This window comes from Pelophylax lessonae (genome assembly GCF_965119305.1).
Source record: "Pelophylax lessonae genome assembly, chromosome: 11".
NCBI lineage: Eukaryota > Metazoa > Chordata > Amphibia > Anura > Ranidae > Pelophylax > Pelophylax lessonae.
The window spans coordinates 53,092,041-53,111,457 of NC_138778.1; the positions used below are offsets into that span (position 1 = coordinate 53,092,041).

Consider the following 19,417-nt stretch of genomic DNA (forward strand, 5'->3'; position numbering starts at 1 on the left):
TAGCAGTCTGATCCGGTCACCTTCCTATAATGTAAACTTTTATCTTTAGTACCTCTGCACACTTTAAGCTTTTAGCACTGTTCTATATTATTCCCTTAACAGGTAGGGAACCATATAGATGTCATGACCTCAAAATGGGTGGCCCAAGATGCCGGGATAGGAGCAGGTGTGGATTCGTACTTTGAATACCTGGTTAAAGGAGCCATCCTTCTGCAAGATGAAGAAATGATGTCCATGTTCTTGGGTAAGTACCAATGATGGCCATGTAGGGAGATCCGGTCTAATGAGCCTGAAGTGGTAGTAAACTCGTCTTTTTGCACTAGTACCAACAGGTAAGCCTATAATGAAGCTTACTTGTAGGTACAGTGCATATCTCCTAAACTTGCAGCATTTAGGAGAGATTCACACTAGATGCACCCGGTGACGTCACTGGCGCATGCGCTCTGAAGGTCCGGCATGCCGTGCCGGTGTTCTGCCGAAAACTCAGACTCGAAATCTCCAACCATGTCACTTCCGGTGACTGTACAGCAGCAATAATTGGAGATTTTGACTAGTTGCTGTTTTCACAGAACACCGAAAGCCTATACAGGAAGAGTCGAAATTTAGCCTGCCTGCTACTAACCAAAAACATGGCCGCCTCCAAGGCGGCAACAACTTTTTTCATACTTACCCGGGGTTCTTTCAAAACATTCAACTCTTATACCAGAGTGTATACGCTGCCAGTGTTCTGTGAAAACAGCAACTGGAAATCTCCAATTATTACTGCTGCACAGTCCCCGGAAGTGACGTGGTTGGAGATTTTGGCGAGTTGGAGCTTTTGGTGGAGCAGAGGGCTCCCACGTGCATGCACGGGAGTGACGTCATCGCATTCCTGGCCACTCATTCGCACAGAGACCGCCAACCCAGAAGGAAGACCATGGGAAGCTAACAGCGTACCGCTGGAGGGCTTCGTTCTATGGTACATCTTTCTTTATGTGCTAGTATGCGATGAATACTAGCACATTATGCCTTTGCCTTGCAGGGATTTTTTTTTTTTTTAATGCAACAGGTTACTACCACTTTAAAATTACCAGAATAAAAGGGGAATTCCCAGGAAAATATTTGTGATGTTTACAGTAATGCAAATGAGTCCCTTCTCTTTTCTGTAGCCCATGGATTCCAACGGGACCTGACATTTTCCTTGTCCTCTGCACCAATCTTATCTTTGCTGCAAGACCATTCATGCTGTAAACATTCAGTCTGTTTAGAAAGTGTCTTGCGTGATTTTTTTCCATTGTCCCTAACCTATATGGGCGCTCAATGGCTTCTTGTGCCTCCCACATCTATCAGACTTGGCCATTGTTGTGAATCGCTGCCCCCCCCCCCCCCCCCACACACTGGGAAGGCAAAATCTTGGGAAGCCCAATTTAAGCACTTGTACAAAAGTATGGGATAAAAAAATAAACATACTCACCTAGGTGGATGCACCATCAGTCCAATGCTGAATCTGTGCCCCACCATCTCTTAACCGAGAACTAAGCGATCAGAGACTGGTGATCACTCGATTCTCAGTCTTCAGTGAGCCGATGACTGTCAGTCACCAGCTCTCTGCTTTGCCCCTCCAGCGCTCACTGGAACGCTGGGCTGTGCAGGTGGCAGGAGTGGCTGACAGGATGGGCCAGCTACCGCTCAGGCATCTGGGTGGATTCTGACAATAAGGTTGGGATCCCTCCAGAGTCTATGGTGGTTCCATGAGGTCAGCTGACTTTAGGCCACATTCGGCTGAGTATGGGTTACAGGATTGCAGAACGAAGTGCACTCCTGTGACCCACAATAGTAGGGTCATAAGAGCTTTGGCAATACTTCTCCTTTTTTTAGAGTAGTTTTTGTGCCTCAGATATTTGTAGTAAATTGCCTATTTTATACATTTGAAAACCTGTGTTTGTGTTTTATTTAGAATACAATAAGGCAATACAGAACTACACCAAGTATGACGACTGGTATGTGTGGGTACAGATGTACAAGGGCACAGTATCCATGCCGATATTTCAGTCCCTGGAGGCGTTTTGGCCAGGATTACAGGTAATACATGTACCTTGTAATAGGGCTCAGTGGTTCAGAGGTTGGCACTTCTGCCTTGTGGCACAGGGGTTCTTGGTTTAAATCCGGGTCAGGATACTATCTGCATGGAGTTGGCATGTGTGCGTGGATTTCCTCCAGGTTCCTCAAAAAATGCTGGCAGATTAATTGGCTCAAGTCTAAAATTGACCCTAATATTATATTCTACTGACCGCCCCAAGATTGCGTCCTCACCAACTGCTTCAATAGCAGATTAGGCATTTTGAGTCCCCCAGGTAGAATAGCGCTATGTATGTTTAAATTTATTTAATTACAGCGGAACTCCAACCCTTGCACCGGCCCCGCTCGTCACTTCTGGTGCAGGCGCGGCATCCCTGCACAGCTTCTGACCAAAATGTTTCTTGCCAAAAAATACTAAATATTTGATTTCAAATACAGTAAAACCTTGGTTTGAGAGTAACTTGGTTTAAGAGCGCTTTGCAAGACAAGCAACATTTTCAAATAAATTTTGACTTGATATACAAGCGATGTCTTGATATACAAGTAGCCTCAAGTCACAGCTGAGTATAAAAGAGAAGAGAGGCGCCTCTAAGTGTAGCAATATGGTTAAATTTAATGAAGGTACAACATTTAGCAACTCACATGGTTGATGATTGGAACAGGCACATCTAAGGATGCAGGCATCCAGGCTAAAGCTGTCCACATAGACCATCCTCCGCACCGTCATCTACATCATCCTTTCCATGCTGCCCCTCGCTTTCAGATCGCTTTACTGCAGGGTGGTCTTCCCGGTCAGGATTACAGACTGGCAGCCGGCGGTGCAGAAGATAGTCTATGTGGACAGCTTTACCCCGGATGCCTGCATACTTAGATGTGCCTGTTTTATTCATCAACCATGTGAGTTGCTAAATGTTGTACCTTCATTAAATGTAACCATTTTGCTACACTTAAGAGGCGCCTCTCTTCTCTTTTATACTCTGTAGCTTCTGCTAGATTTTGCTTCTAATCCCCTTGTGGAAGCGGCTATTTGTGGATGGACATTTTATGGTTATATAACCTATAGCAATGCTATAATCTTTTTATATGGACTATAAACTGAAGGATTTATGAATAAATGGTTGTGGAACGAATCATCTGAGTTTCCATTATTTCTAATGGGGAAATTTGCTTTGATATAAGAGTGCTTTGGATTACAAGCATGTTTCCGGAATGCATTATGCTCGTAATCCAAGGTTTTACTGTATATATATTTGTATGACAATTTAAAACAGTTTTTTTGGTATTGTTCATTTTTACCCTGTATTCTAAAGGCTGTTTTTTTATTTTGAACATATGTCCCGCAGCAGAGGACTAGAAGCTCCTCCTGCTTAGGTTTCCCTGCAGACAGGCTGGGAAAGATCTGGGTCATGTGACAGCTGTTTTTTAAGTAGGAAAAAGGTACCTGGATGTGTTTTTTTTTTTTTTTTTTTTTTTTATTTAATTACAGTGTTGTCATCCATACACAGAAATAGAAGGGACAATGTAAATTAAACCGTGTAACTGTTGATTTTGCTCTCCAGAGCCTGATAGGAGATATTGGAAATGCCATGAAGACGTTCCACAACTATTACACAGTATGGAAACAGTTTGGTGGATTACCTGAATTCTACAACATTCCACAAGGATTTACTGTGGACAAACGAGAAGGCTACCCTCTCCGGCCAGGTATTCCCCAGCTTTATTATAAAGTTGTTCCCAAAGAAAGGCGTGATGCTGAGCTATAATACTTTTGGGTATCTTGCAGAACTGATCGAGAGTGCAATGTATCTGTACAAAGCTACGAAGGACCCCGTACTGCTAGAGCTGGGCAGGGATGCTGTAGAATCCATCGAGAAGATAAGCAAGGTTTACTGTGGATATGCTACTGTAAGTTCCCCTGCTGCTTCTCTGTATAAAGAAGATTTTTTTTTTTTTTTTTTTTTTCAATTGTTGCAGCGGTTGTACAGTGTGGTAGGGTTGTATGAATTACAAGATTTATTGAACAGTATTCTGCTTTAACCACTTGAGCTCCGGAAGATTTACCCCCCCCCCCCCTTCATGACCAGGCCATTTTTTTTTTTTTTGTACTATACGGCACTGCATTCGTTTAAATGACAAATGTGCGGTCATGCAATACTTTTTTCCCAAATAAAATTTGTCTTTTTTTTCCCACAAATTGTTTGTTTTTTTTTTTTTGGGTGGTATTTTTTACTTTTTTGCTATAAAACAGCCAATAAAAAAAAATGTAAAAAATCTAATTTCTTCATAAGGCCAATGTGTATTCTGCTACATATTTTTGGTTAAAAAGGAAAAAAAAAAAGGCCTAGTAATGGCAGTGATCAGCGAATTGCAGTGGGACTTCGATATTGCAGGCAGAAAATCGGGTACTAACTGACACTTTTTTTGGGAACCAGTGACACTAATATATGCACTGTCACTGTACTAATGACACTGGCTGGGAAGGGGGTTACTATCAGGGGCGATCAAAGGGTTAACTGTGTGCCAAGCCTGTGTTTTATATTACGTTTTATTACAGTGTGGGAGGTGCTTTTACTGGGGGAAAGACATGGATCCATGTCCCTGCTTTGCAGAGACACAGGCCCCATGCTTTCCCTCCTGTCAGAATGGGAATCTGCCTTCTTTACATAGGCAGACTGCTGTTCTGCCCCTCTGCAAGATGATTGGCAGGTGCCGGCGGTCCGCCGTACCCACTGTGTATAAGCACAGTGGGAGCTGAGCGCATATGCGCCCCTACCCGGACGTTTAGGATCGTGTGTGTGCGTGTATGTGTGTGTATGTATATGTATATGTATGTATGTATGTATGTATGTATGTATATATATATATATATATATATATATATATATATATATACCTCACCCTGCGCACAACGGCCGCCCTGTAGCAGTAAAACCCGTTTGGCAAGTGGTTAAAGTAGAATTTTCTCTATCGCTCATTGACAGACGTAGTCCTCGGTGATACAGCACCTTCGGGTTATGTTGCCTCCACAGGAGTAGGACTAGACAGGAAATAAAAATGCTCTGGCCACACCCTAGGGGTAGTCCCAGAGGGTATATCCTCTCTCTCTCTGCCTCAGCAAATCAGTTTTTTTCTGTCTAGTCAGGAGTAAGGACCTAGATACCTTGCTGGGATCTTTGGTCCTGGCAGGATTTTTTTCTTAAAAAGATTTTTTTAGACAGCTTTTTTCTCCAGTGTTCCTGTGAGATCTTCAAGCAAGAAAGCTGAACTGGGCGACGGGCTGGATGTTGAGATCCGGTGGTCACCCCAGTTCAGCCTACGAGCGCGTGCAGGCCATAGCTCCGCGCTGGGTCGGCCGTGACATAGTCCCACTGGAGGGACTGACCCCGCGAGTTAAATGTCTCGCTGAAACGCCAAGGACCATGAGTCACGGCGTCCGTATTGGTCGACAGCCCTCCCGCCCCGGTGGAGAGGGGTACTGTCAGGAGTTGGTGCCCGCCTGGTTCTGGTATGGTGAGTAGTATGTTCCCCCTTTTCCCCTGACGGGTCTTGTGGTGAACGCGGGCCCCTCTCTGTATGGTAAGGTAGAGTCCCCCTCTATCCTATAACATGGCACAGATCCCCCTACTTTGAGTGTGATTTATGTGCAAAAAACCAGGAGGCTTGGTTTGGGAGCTAACAATCTAATTGTATACATGTTAAAAAGATTGTAATCAGTGGCAGTATGGGAATCTTACTGTGATAATAATAAGTACCTACCAGTCAGAAGCCACGGACATGTAGACTGCCTTCCTAATCAAATCTCCAGCAATAGCAGGCCTTCCGAACGGCCATGCGGTCCGCCAGGGCCGGTACCGCCGACCACGCCAAATTCCCAGCTATTCGGTACAGGCCGCCGCCATTTTTTTTGCTGGATCGCACGAGCCGCCATTTTGGCGTTGCCTCGTGTCTCCAGCATGGGGGCGGCCATGTTTGAGGTGATCCAAACACCTCGTGGAGCTAGGGGAGGCGCCGGAAGGCGTGCAGAGGGGCGGAGCCGCCTCCTTTCTTCCTGGGCAGCCAGCCAAAAGACTTCCTGTTTGTGAACACAGCGCTGTAACCTGTTGCAGTTAACTCTGAGCATCAAGTGGTGAGCCTGGGGGTCTATCTCTCTCTCTCTCTCTCTCTCTCGATCGATAGGGATCCCTAGCAGGTAACACTGAGGGGCTTTTGTGGCGCTGGGGGTCTGAAAAAAAAAAAAAAAAAAGTTTTTTATTTGAATTGTATTTTCCGGGAAATTACTGGAATAATCATGGACCCTGCCACACATATACCCCCACCTGTTTCCCTCGAGGGGGCCACGGGACCCGCCGGTGCACAGAGTATGGATGCATTTACAGCAGTTTTGGAGTCTTTGGTGGCTCGGGTGGAGGCAGCCTGTCAGGGACGGGGGTCAAGAAAGCGACCCCCACCTACCCCTATATTATCTGACACCTCTGACTCAGATTCAGAGATGGTCACTGCAGCTGCAGGTCCCTCTGCAAGGGCTAACAAGCCCATTAAAACGGTGAAGGTTTTTCCTGTACCCAAGGTACCTTTTCTATTTCCAAGGGTATTGCTAGACGCTATCCGTTTGAGGAATCCAACATTAAGAAATGGACGGTACCACCAGTGGTGGATCCACCTATTTCCAGGCTGAATAAAGCCACGGTTATCCCAGTGGAGGACACTTCGTCCTTTAAGGATCCGGTGGATCGAAAGATGGAAGCGGAGTCCCGCACTATCTTCTCCCTGATAGGGTCAGCATTTAGACCAGTAATTATTATTGGTCTAGTTTCCCAGACACTAACGGAATGGGCGAGATTGGTACGCCAAGACCTATGGGGAAAAGATATCCCCCAGGGAACATCTGATTTGATGGAACAGATTATACAAGGGCTACAGTTTGTCTGTGACGCAGCCTTGGATGCTACCCCCCTATTAGGGCATGCATCTATGTCAGCGGTAATCCTCAGACGTGTGCTGTGGTTAAAGTGCTGGTCAGCTGACCTAGGTTCCAAAAAGACCTTGACGAATCTCCCCTTTCAGGGGAATCGCCTATTTGGGGCCACCCTAGATGAAATCATTAAGGACGCCACTGGGGGCAAGAGCACTTTCTTGCCACAGGCTGCTAAAGCTAAGGGACCTCGCAAACAGCGAGGACCTTTCTTTACCGCCCATAAAAGGTTCGTACGCCCGGCTGGAACAAGCGGGAAAGGCAAGACTCCTCCAGGAGGGTTCAAGAAAGGCTGGTCGGACAAACAGAGGACCGACTCAGCCAAACCCGAAGCAAAGGATTACACAGCCTGAAGGTGCGCCCCCACCCGGGTTGAGGGTGGGGGGACGTTTTCACCGGTATTCAGGACATTAGATCGAGCATCGACTACTTCTACTACCGGTGCGATTCTTCCCTTCCAACATTTAAGTACTACAGGGAGCGGTAGTCACCGTTCCCTGAATAGATCTTTTCCTTTACCTTTTTCTAAGATTAGTCTCTATTCCCCACAGGAATCGGATCTGGTTGACCAGACAGACCAAGAAGCCTCTAGCCGGGTGACTTCGGTCCCTGAGGTTCAACCAGAAAAGATCACCCTTCCTGATAGGAATCAGGTATCTGATAAATGTGTGGGAACAGAAAACGACCAGACTTTCTCGGATGGTCGGGGCCAGATAGCTCTAGGGACGCCTGGTTCAGATCCAGTCAGCGCCAGTGGTCCTAGAAATTCTAGGCTGGCCTCGTCAAGCCGGCCTGGCCGACTTGGACATGCTAGTCGCAGACGTTCCGTGGGAACTTCGTCTCAGGGAGTGTCTGTGGTCTCAAGGACCAATCTACCATCGTGCTTTACAGTCGCTGGTTTTAATGGCCTGGCCATTGAGACCCAAGTACTGAAGGACAGAGGGTTGTCAGCTTCAGTCATTCCTACCCTTATTAAAGCAAGGAAAGCGACTTCCAGCAAGGTCTATTATCACACATGGAAGACTTATATTGCGTGGTGCGAATCTTTAGGATTTCCTCCACGTACCTATTCGGTGACTCGAATATTGGCCTTTTTGCAAAAAGGGGTTGAGCAGAAACTAGCCTTGAGCACCATCAAGGGTCAAGTTTCAGCATTAGCAATCTTCTTTCAGAAACCTTTAGCTACCAAGTCCTTGGTGCGGAATTTCATCCAGGGGTGCGGCACCTGGCTCCTCCAGTCCGCGCGCCCTTACCGCCCCGGGGGATCTTAATTTGGTTTTGTCGGTTCTACAGAAACCTCCCTTTGAAAACATCAGGGAGATTCCCTTGCTTACATTATCCCAGAAGGTGGCCTTCTTGGTGGCTATCACTTCTGCTCGCAGGGTGTCAGAACTGGCTGCATTATCATGCCAGTCCCCATACCTAGTGATTCATAGGGATAAGGTAGTACTTCATCCTAAGCCATCCTTTCTTCCTAAGGTGGTTTCAGATTTTCATCTGAATGAAGATATTGTACTACCTTCCTTGTGTCCTCAGCCCAATCATCATCGGAAAACATGCGTTGCATTCCTTGGATGTGGTTCGGGCAATCAGGGTATACCTGAAAGCTACGGAATCATTCCGTAAGACGGATTCACTTTTTGTGATCACGGATGGCCCCAGAAAGGGGTTGCCTGCATCTGCCGCGACTATTGCCAAATGGATTAGACAGACGGTGGTACAGGCTTATTCTATTAAGGGTCAGAGTCCTCCGTTCCCTGTTAGGGCGCATTCCACTCGAGCGCTCAGTACTTCCTGGGCCTTTCGCCATCAGGCGTCAGTGGTCCAGGTATGTAAGGCGGCCACCTGGTCGTCGGTACATACCTTTACAAAATTCTATAAAATTGATGTGACGGCATCGGCGGATGCCTCATTTGGCCGCAAGGTTTTGCAGGCCGCAATTTGAGGAGACCGGTGGTCTACCTCGAGGGTTTTTTTCTGTTTGAAAAAAAAAAAAAATTGTTTTCTCTTTTTTTGTTGAGTCTCATCATTAAGGATGAGCATTGTAAACTTCTAGTTGGCACCGGTTGGGCCTTCTAGATTGGGATTTGATTTCCATTTTCCCACCCCTCGTTTGTGATACTGCTCTAGGACTTCCCGAAGGTGCTGTATCACCGAGGACTACGTCTGTCAATGAGCGATAGAGAAAAATGGATTTTTGTAAAATCTTACCGTAAAATCCTTTTCTCTTAGCTCATTGACAGACGTAGTACCCGCCCCTCTAATTTTTGAGTTGGGTTGGGTTAAATTCTCTAAACACTGCTTTTGTGACATAACTGATTTGCTGAGGCAGAGAGAGAGAGGATATACCCTCTGGGACTGCCCCTAGGGTGTGGCCAGAGCATTTTTATTTCCTGTCTAGTCCTACTGCTGTGGAGGCAACATAACCCGAAGGTGCTGTATCACCGAGGACTACGTCTGTCAATGAGCTAAGAGAAAAGGATTTTACGGTAAGATTTTACAAAAATCCATTTATTGGCCTCTCATTAAAAAGAAAAATGTATAAGTGCATCGGCACTCTGTTTTCTGTTATGCCCCGTACACACGTGCAGATTATCTGAAGACTTTTGTCTGCAGACTTACCTTTTCTATGTAGTGCAAGGGCCTGCCGGATTGCATACAAATTGAAAGTGTTTAGGTTTGACCTCATATTATATGGTTTTGGTAAGTCTGCAGACAGGTCTTCAGATAATCTGCACGTGTGTACGGGGCATTAGTCAGCTTGCAAAAGTCCCACAACTACCTGTATTAAGACATGCAGCAAAACTGGTTGTGAACCTCAAAAATGAAATGGGGACAAAGCATATCCCTCTATAGTCTGTACTTGTCTCAATTTAGGAGGAATAAGTGTAACTTCTGTCTGCTGCTTTGTTCCTCAGCTATCAGCATAAGTCTCTTCTGACAGGTTTTCCTGACACCAAGAGAAAAAAGGAGACAGGGGAGGGATCTCCAACAGATTGACAACCTCAGCGTTGTTCCTGTGTGCTGTGTGAAAGGGGGGTGTCTCTTCCCTCCAATCACCTTTCAGAGCTCTGCTCACTGAGCTCTGCAAAGTGTAACTTCAGCTCTCCACCTCCTTTTTTCCTGAACTTTTACACAAGCTTTAAAAAAAAACTGGACTTTAAATGAATGTAGTGAAGACTGTAGATAAACATGTACAACCTAAAGGGGTTGTAAAGTCACAAGGTTCATTTTATAAAAAGCCTTTTGTGTGCAGCAGGCCCTCTAATACTTATCTGAGCCCATCTCTATCTAGAGATGTCCACGAGTGCTTTAGCTGTCCGACACTGTCTCTCCTGATTGGCTGAGATACAGCAGTGGTGCCATTGGCTCCCGCTGCTGTTAATCAAACTCAATTGGCCAATCAGTAGAGAGAGGGGTTGAGACCAAATGACAGCTGCATGTCTGTATAGATACACAGAGCTGCAGCTCAGCTTGGGTGCCCTCATAGCAAGCTGCTTGCTGTGGGGGGACTTAACAGAAGGGAAGGGCCAGTGTTTTTGTGTACTGTATGAGGTGCTTTTACTAAGGGAAGTGATGGATTTAATTCCCTGCTTTGCAGGGAAAGAAAATGCATCACTTCCCCCCCCCCCCTCCGTCAGAACGAGAGCTCCATTCTGTGTATTTGCCTGACGATCCGCAGTTGACGGCGGACATCCATTGGCTTCCGCTTTGCTGAGCAAATATGCACCAAAAATGCGGTATGCAGGATTTTTTTTACAACGCAACGGACCAGTGTAATGACTATATACAATTTAAAGGGATGCACTTCAAAGACTGCTCAGTGTGAAAGCAGCCTAACAAGAAATATAGTCACAATGGTAAACTAAACCTTCAAGGCTAGTAACCGACTACATCATATGTCGTATTTCTTTTTTTTTTTTTTTTTGCCCACAATTTCACTTTAATAGTGTGCAATTTAATTTTCTTGTAGGTGAAAGATGTCAGAGATCACAAACTGGACAACCGCATGGAGTCTTTCTTCCTAGCAGAGACAATAAAATACCTCTACCTTCTGTTTGATCCAGATAACTTTATTCACAACGATGGCTCTGAATTTGACTTGGTGGTGACTCCCTATGGGGAATGTGTGGTGGGGGCCGGAGGCTATGTGTTTAATACAGAAGCTCATCCTATAGACCCAGCGGCGCTGCACTGCTGTAAGAGGGACAATGCAGAAAAGTGGGAGATGGAAGACCTGGTGAAGGAATTCTTTTCTGGGAAGAAGAGGACAGAAAAGATCAGAAAGGAAGCCACAAAGGATCAGAACTTTTATTCTACCAGCTCGCAAAACCGAACAAAAACCAGACGCAGATCACTCCTCCGTTGCCCCAGCCAACCGTTCACCTCCAAACTCTCAGTCCTAGGACAAGTGTTTCTAGATTAATTCTGGATAGATGGATAAAAAAAATGTTAATAATAGTTTTACTACTCTTGCCATCTTCCCTGTGTACATAAAATAATTTTTTTTTTTTTACCTCGGTTGGGATTTATTTTTTTACAATAAAATCTTAAAAGAGAAGTTTGTTTGTTTTTGTTTTTTTGTTTTTTTTTTAATTTAAATTAAATTCTACTTACCTATGTAGATGCAGCATCGGTCCCTCGCCAGCTCGAAGACTGAGTGATCAAACACCGCTGATCGGTCGGTGCTCAGAGCTTCATGAGCACAGAGCCGGTGACTGTCACCTCTGTCTGCTCTGCACCCCCCACGCTTACTGGAGCTCAGGGCTGTGGGGGGGGGGGGGGGGGGAGCGGCTGGCTCAGGCTCTCAGCAACTCATTGAGCACCTGAGCCAGACAAAGCTTCTGATTGGTCAGAGATCGTGATGTCCTTTGCCTTCCTACCTCAGCCAATCAGAGGAAGATTTTTATTCATTCATAAGAGCCCAAAACTTCCAGTAAATGGCTGAGCAGCACTCCGCCCAATTTTTTTGTTCTGGGAGTGAAAGGGGAAGCTCTTGTACCCCTGCCGGAAAGCAGCACTGTATACTGTACATAGCTGATGCTACATACAGTTAATACAGTGTGCACAGCAAACAAAACTGTTTTGAGTGGAACTCTGCTGATCTGCTTCCTCCCCCCCTAAGGTGCCCCATTTGGCACCTTTTAGGGGGGAGGGGGAGAACGGGTACCTGTTTTTGACAGGTATCCTTCCCCACTTCCCTGGGAGACAGTGCCGCGGGGCTGTCCCTCGGAAATTTGGTCCCCTCCTTTTTCCTCCGCCGCCGGGCCAATTACAAAGCGCAGAGCGCTTTGCGCATGCGCAGTAGGGAACCAGCAGTGAAACCGGAAGACTTCACTGCCGGTTCCCCTTACACTGGATGGCGGCGGCACCCGAGAGCCGACGCGTAAATCGGCTTTGGGTGCCGACATCGCAAGCTCCCTGGACAGGTAAGTTCTACGATTTTAAAAGTCAGCAGCTACGGTATTTGCAGCTGCTGACTTTTAATTTTTCTTAAGGGGGGGCGGAACTCAGCTTTAATAATTTGTTTATGCCAGCTTGGCCCAAATTAACCATTTCAAAGGACGTTAAAGTGATTGTAGTGTCTAATTTTTATTTTTTTTTTCTATTAAAAAAGCAAACCTGTTATACTTACCTTCTCTGTGCAGTGGTTTTGCTGAGAGCAGCCCAGATCCTCCTCTTCTCAGGTCCCTGGCTGGAGCTCCTGGCCCCTCCCGTTGAGTGCCCCCACAGCAAGCAGCTTGCTATGGGAGCACCCGAGCTGAAGCGCCGTGTATCCATTCGGACATGGAGCTGCCGTTCGGGCCCTCCCTCTCCTGATTGGCTAACTGAGTTTAGCAGCAGGAGCCAATGGCGTCACTGCTGTGCCCCAGCCAGTCAACACGTAGAGTAGGAATCACTGGATAGAGATGGGGCACAGGTAAGTATTAGGGGGGCTGAGGGGACCTGCTGCACACAGGAGGCTTTTTATTTTCATGCTAGGAATGCGTTAAGATGAAAAATCTTCTTACTTTACAACCCCTTTTAAGTATCAGGCCAGCTAAACACGGTTTGAATCTCAGCCAGTTCAGCAGGAACCACAACAGGATCAACTTGGGTACAACCAGCCTGCCGGATTCCCTTGCGATTATCGCTAGTGGCTGCTATAGTCGCTAGCAATAATCACTGTCTTCCCCAGGCCTGTCCCTGCTGGGAGTGGTCAATTGCTGATTCCCTTGTCAACACTGTCTGTGTTGATAGGGTAATCATGCAAATTTCTTTCCTGCAACCCATGGGTGCAAGAAAGAAAGACATTTTGTGTCGTGTATGACCTGCCTAAGTTCATCTTCTATAACATCTTACACCCATATTTAGGGTGTAACATGTTACAGGTGCACTAACCCCCGATCCCCTGTTCTGACAGCTAGCGGAGGAATTCCCCCCCCCCCCCCCTTAGCTGTTAAGCCCCGTACGCACGTACCGATTGTCGGCCGTAAATATTCGGCCAACGGCCGATTGTAGGCTTGTCAGTATGATGCTTCCAACAACCGACAGCAAATTTTTGGCCGAACAGAATCTGGTGTGCAGGCATTAAAATTTTTGTTGGCCAACACCAGAACGGCCGATTGTTCGCCAGTCAGTACAGAATTCGGCCGACAGACAGCAGATTTGCAAGCCTGGGCATGCTCAGAAAAGAAAAAAGACAAGGAAAGTTAACCATCACATGACATCACTTCTGCAGTCGGCTGTTGTTGGCCGACAAAATTCGTGTGCAGTCTTTTGCAGTTTTCCAACAGAAAAATGTACTGCGGTTTCTGCAAAAAGCATGAAAAAAAACAAAAAAAAAAACAAAAAAAAAAACAAATTGGTGTGAATGGAGCCTAATGGGCCATACACACTATAAGATTTTCTGAAGACTTTTTCCTTTAAGCCCCGTACACACGTACCGATTGTCGGCCGTAAATATTCGGCCGCCGAACGATCGGCCGATTGTCGGCTTGTTAGTATGATGCTTCCGACAGCGCATTTTCAGCCGAACAGAATCTGTCCTGCAGGCATTAAAATTTTTGTACGCCGACAACAGAACGGCCGATTGTTCGCCAGTCAGTACAGATTTCGGCCGACAAACAGCCGATTAGCATGACTGGGCATGCTCAGAAAAGAAAAAAGACACGGAAAGTTAACCATCACATGACATCACTTCTGCAGTCGGCTGTTGTTGGCCGACAAAATTCGTGTGCAGTCTTTTGCAGTTTTCAGCCGACAGAACAGCACCGGACAAAAGACGGCCGATCGTTCGGCCGACATTCGGTACGTGTGCACGGGGCTTTAATCTGAAGGAAATCTGACCACAAAAGTTGGATAGTGTGTATCCAGCCTAATAGACCGCTGATCTCTCCATAAAGAGTACCTTTTACTGCCCAAAGCTATCATAATGTGTCTTGTTCACCCCTTGTGATAGCATTTAAGGAAAAGAAAGTAAAATATATTTAAATACATTTAAAAATCTTAAAGCATGCCCCTCTATGCAAATGCAAACATACACGGCGCATGCATATGTAAACAGTGATTGCGCCATACATGTGAGGTTTCACTGCAAATGTCAGAGTGAGAGCAATCGTTCGAGTACAAGAGCTCACGTTTAATTCCAAATGGATCATCTGTAAAGGCTTTAAGGCTACATTCACACCTGAGCGTAGCGTTTTCGCGCGTTTTTTACCGCGATTTACAGGCGTTTTTTGTGCATGCGTTTTTAGATTGAATAGAAACCAATGGAAAACGCCTGTAATCTGCCCAAAAAGAAGCTCATGTACTTTTTTGAGCGTTGGGCGTTTTGCTTACAGCGTCAAAACGCTCAGATGTGAACAGGGGCCATTGAAATGAATAGGATTTGTCTTGTTGGGCGTTTTGAGAGCTGATCCTAGAGCAGAAAAACTCCCCAAAAACGCCCCAAAACGCCTAGATGTGAACGGAGCCTTAAAACGTGTAAAAAATGTAAAGTAATGCACTTGGGCGTCAGAAACAGGAAAGCAAGCTACTCACTGGGGGGGAACCTCTGGGTAAATCTAAGATGGAAAAGGACCTGGGGGTACTAGTGGACAATTAGTGGCAATGCCAAGCCGCTGCAAGCAAAGCCAACAGAATACTGGGATGTATAAAAAAGGGGATTCACTCCAGAAATAAAGAGATTATTCTTCCACTCTACAAGACTCTGGTCCGGCCACATCTGGAGTATGCTGTCCAGTTCTGGGCACCGGTCCTCAGGAAGGATGTGCTGGAACTGGAGAGAGTCCAGAGAAGGGCAACAAAAATAATTAGGGGAATGGAGGACATCAGCTATGAGGAAAGACTACAAGCACTGAACTTATTCTCTCTGGAGAAGAGACGATTGAGAGGGGATATGATATCAATGTACAAATATTGTACTGGCAACCCTAGCATAAGGAACAAACTTTCCTTATGCTAGAAAGGGAATACAATAAGACACGTGGTCACTCACTAAAACTAGAGGAAAAACGGTTTAACCGTAAAATACGTAAGGGGTTCTTTACTGTCAGAGCAGTAAGGATGTGGAATTCTCTTCCACAAGCAGTCGTATCAGCAGGGAGCATTGATAGTTTAAAAAAACTATTAGATGGGCACCTTAAAGACCACAACATACAGGGGTATACAATGTACGGTTAACAGCAAACACACACACACATCATAGGTTGACCTGGATGGACTGATGTCTTTTTTCAACCTCACTAACTATGTAACATCACCTATGGATAATTTTAGGTACCGTAGTTTGCCGCTATTTCACAGGTGTGTGCAATTTTTACATCTTGGCATGCTAATTATTTACTTGGCATAACCTCACTTTTTATAGTTAACCAAAAAAAAAAAAAATGGGTAATATATTAAGGTGGATTTTACTAAAGGCAAATAGACTGCACAAATAAAACATCTTACACTTGGTGTACAATAAATTGGTGAAAAAAATGAGATAAAAAAAAAAAAATGAGACAAGGGGTGCTGCACACTAACTAGTATCAGGATACCAAGACTCAAATACAACTAAAAACAATATGGATGTGCTGTCCCATTGAATCATAATAAAATTACTTAAAATGAATAAAAAGTGATGGACGGACTCAAACGCAAATATATTACTGAAAATCAAGATACAAATTAATATTGTGACTAGTCCAAAAGATGGGTGAACTACAAATGCCAGTAATTTATGATTCCAGCCCAGTGCTCCACCACCACAGATAGATTTGCCTGCCCACCCGAAAAATTGACCCCAAAGCTTGAGAGGTCAGCAGTGCCTGAGTGCAGGACAAAGCCTGTCAAGAGCTGGATGTGTCTGAGATGAAAACCATCAAATCTATTAATGGTGACCCCAAATCATTAAACCCAAAACCACAAATTTAAAATATTGCAGTTTACCGATCATTATATGTGGTGGCTGCATTTGTTTCCTTTATTTAGGCTCTTTTGCTAAACAAACAAAAAAAGACCAAAAATTTTGAAAAAACAAAACGTTTTTCTTAGTTTCTGTTATAAAATTTAGCAAATAAGTAATTTTTCTTCTTCACTGATGGGCACTGTTGAGGTTGCACTGATGGGAGCTGAAGAGGCTGCACTGATGGACACTGAAGAGGCTGCACTGATGGGAGCTGATGAGGCCTCACTGATGGGAGCTGAAGAGGCCTCACTGATGGGAGCTGAAGAGGCCGCACTGATGGGTGCTGATGAGGCCGCACTGATGGAAGCTGAAGAGGCCGCACTGATGGGTGCTGATGAGGCCGCCCTGATGGGTGCTGATGAGGCCGCCCTGATGGGTGCTGATGAGGCCGCACTGATGGGAGCTGAAGAGGCCGCACTGATGGGTCCTGATGAGGCCGCACTGATGGGTGCTGATGAGGCCGCACTGATGGTGCTGATGAGGCCGCTCTGATGGGAGCTGAAGAGGCCACATTGATGGATTCTGAAGAGGCCGCACTGATGGGTGATCACTGTGACCCTCCCACAACAATCTGTCTTCCTCTGTGTCTGGTGGACACAGTGGATGACAGTTCGTGCTGCTGCACACCTCCTAGGGCACATGAGTGGGAGGATGTCATAAGATGTCCACCTGTGATAACATTACTCTCGCTCTGCCATATTTATGATAGACCGGGCGGGAGGTGGTATTATATACTTTATTAACCACTTGCCTACTGGGCACTTTCACTCTGTTTCTGCCCAGGCCAACTTTCAGTGCTGTTGAACTTTTAATGACAATTGAGCGGTCGTGCAACACTCTATCCATATGAATTTTTTTTTACATTTTTTGAGACAGAAGGAGATATCTTTTGGTGGTATTTAATCACCACTCTTTTTTTTTTTTTTTTTTGCTAAACAAATAAAAAAAAGACCACAAATTTTGACAAAAAAAAAAAAACGTTTCTGTTATCAAATTTTACAGATAAGTAATGTTTCTTCACTGATGGACAGTGATGAGGCTGCACTGATGCAAGCTTATGCGGCTGCACTGACGGGCGCTGATGAGGTTACATTGATATGCTGTATTGATGGGAACTGATGAGACTGCACTGATGGACGTTGATGAGGTTGCACTGATGTATACTGATAAGGCTACACTGATGGGAGCTAATGAGGTTGCACTGATGGATGGGGATGAGGCTGCACTGATGAATACTGATGAGGTTGCACTGATAGGCGCTGATGAGGCTGCACCAATGGATACTGATGAGGCTGCACTGATAAGAGCTAAAGAGGCTGCACTGATGGATACTGATGAGGTTGCACTGATGTATACTGATGAGGCTGCATTGATGAGAGCTGATGAGGCTGCACTGATGGATACTGATGAGGCTGCACTGATGGATACTGATGAGGCTGCACTGATGGATACTGATGAGGTTGCACTGATGTATACTGATGAGGCTGCATTGATGGGAGCTGATGAGGCTGCACCGATGGATACTGATGAGGTTTTACTGATGGATACTGATGAGGCTGAACTTATGGATACTGATGAGGTTGCACTGATGGATACTGATGAGGTTGGAATGATGGATACTGATGAGGTTGGAATGATGGATACTGATGAGGTTGCAATGATGGATACTGATGAGGTTGGAATGATGGATACTGATGAGGCTGCACTGATGGGCGCTGATGGGGTTGCACTCATATGCTGCACTGATTATCAGTGTAAATGTGTGCTGTCACAGCATTGCTTATCCGCTTTTCTTTTCAAAATAACAGAGCGGGCAACGACTTGGCAAATGAGGTTTAATGTGGAGAAGTGTAAGGTTTTGCACTTGGGGACTAAAAACATAAAAGCACAATACACGTTAGGAGGGGAACCCTTGGGGGAATCAAAAATGGAGAAAGATCTGGGAGTCCTGGTAGATGATAGACTAGACAATAGCATGCAATGTCAAGCGGCAGCTTCCAAAGCCAGCAGAATATTAGCATGCATAAAGAAGGGGATGTTTTCCAGAGATAAGACTATAATTCTTCCACTTTATAAAACCGCATTTGGAGTATTCTGTCCAGTTCTGGTCACCAGTCCTCAGGAGGGATGTGTTGGAGCTAGAGAGGATCCAGAGAAGGGCAACTAAACTAATTAGGGGATTGGAGGACCTTTAATTATGAAGAGCGTCTGCAATCGCTTGATTTATTCTCCCTGGAGAAGAGGCGCCTGAGAGGGGACATGATAGCAATTTATAAATATCTCAATGGTGATCTCAGCATAGAAAAAACGGTGTTGTAGAAGTCTCTCGGCTATAGCACAGTCGGCAAGTGGTGTAATAAAAGATTTTGCCCACAAGGAATTGGCAGGGTCACAGCATATATTACATGCATGCCACCCGGCACAGCGAGCGAGAGCGATGACATCAGCATTTCCCCCAGAGCTTAGTAAATATGGAGAAACTGATGATTTCTATGGGAACCATCCGCAATGTATGGGTTTGATAATCGCACTGACTTCATGCCACATAAAAACTGCAACTAATCCCCCCATTCTGGGCCCAGCAGGGGGGGGGGGATGATCTCTTGTGGGGGCCCAGGGGGAAAGGTAGGATGCAGACAGCTCTGGTAGGGCAAAGATTTCTATGATTGGTCAGGATGGAGCCAAGGACAGAGGGCGCTAATAGGTCCAGCCAGGAGTAGAGTGGGCGCTCAGTGTGACACGGCAGGTGTACATTGGACACCCCATGACATTTGGCATCCCTGGAGACATATTACCCCGCCCCCTCCTATTCCCAACATGCGTCTGTGCCGCTCTGCGTCCTTTGCGTGCCCTCACTCAGTTCCGGGACTCTATTTCCCGGCATGCCCCGCTCTCAGGCCCTTTGAGTGTCGCGCTGGGCCGTGTGGGGGCGCTGTGTCCGCTAGGCTGTCTCC

General features: G+C 45.8%; 1 protein-coding gene across 1 annotated transcript in view; it reads left to right on the top strand.

Annotated features, from left to right (window-relative positions):
* The window catches only part of LOC309566766 (ER degradation-enhancing alpha-mannosidase-like protein 2), a 242,145-nt gene extending 230,554 nt beyond the window's left edge, over positions 1-11,591 (top strand). Inside the window, exons 8-12 of the mRNA XM_082272061.1 lie at positions 103-244; positions 1,937-2,061; positions 3,618-3,762; positions 3,842-3,963; positions 11,004-11,591. Of these exons, the coding sequence (XP_082128187.1) occupies positions 103-244; positions 1,937-2,061; positions 3,618-3,762; positions 3,842-3,963; positions 11,004-11,456 (987 nt within the window). The 3' untranslated portion in view covers positions 11,457-11,591. The remainder of the gene's footprint in view (positions 1-102; positions 245-1,936; positions 2,062-3,617; positions 3,763-3,841; positions 3,964-11,003) is intronic.
* The last annotated feature ends 7,826 nt before the right edge of the window (positions 11,592-19,417 follow it).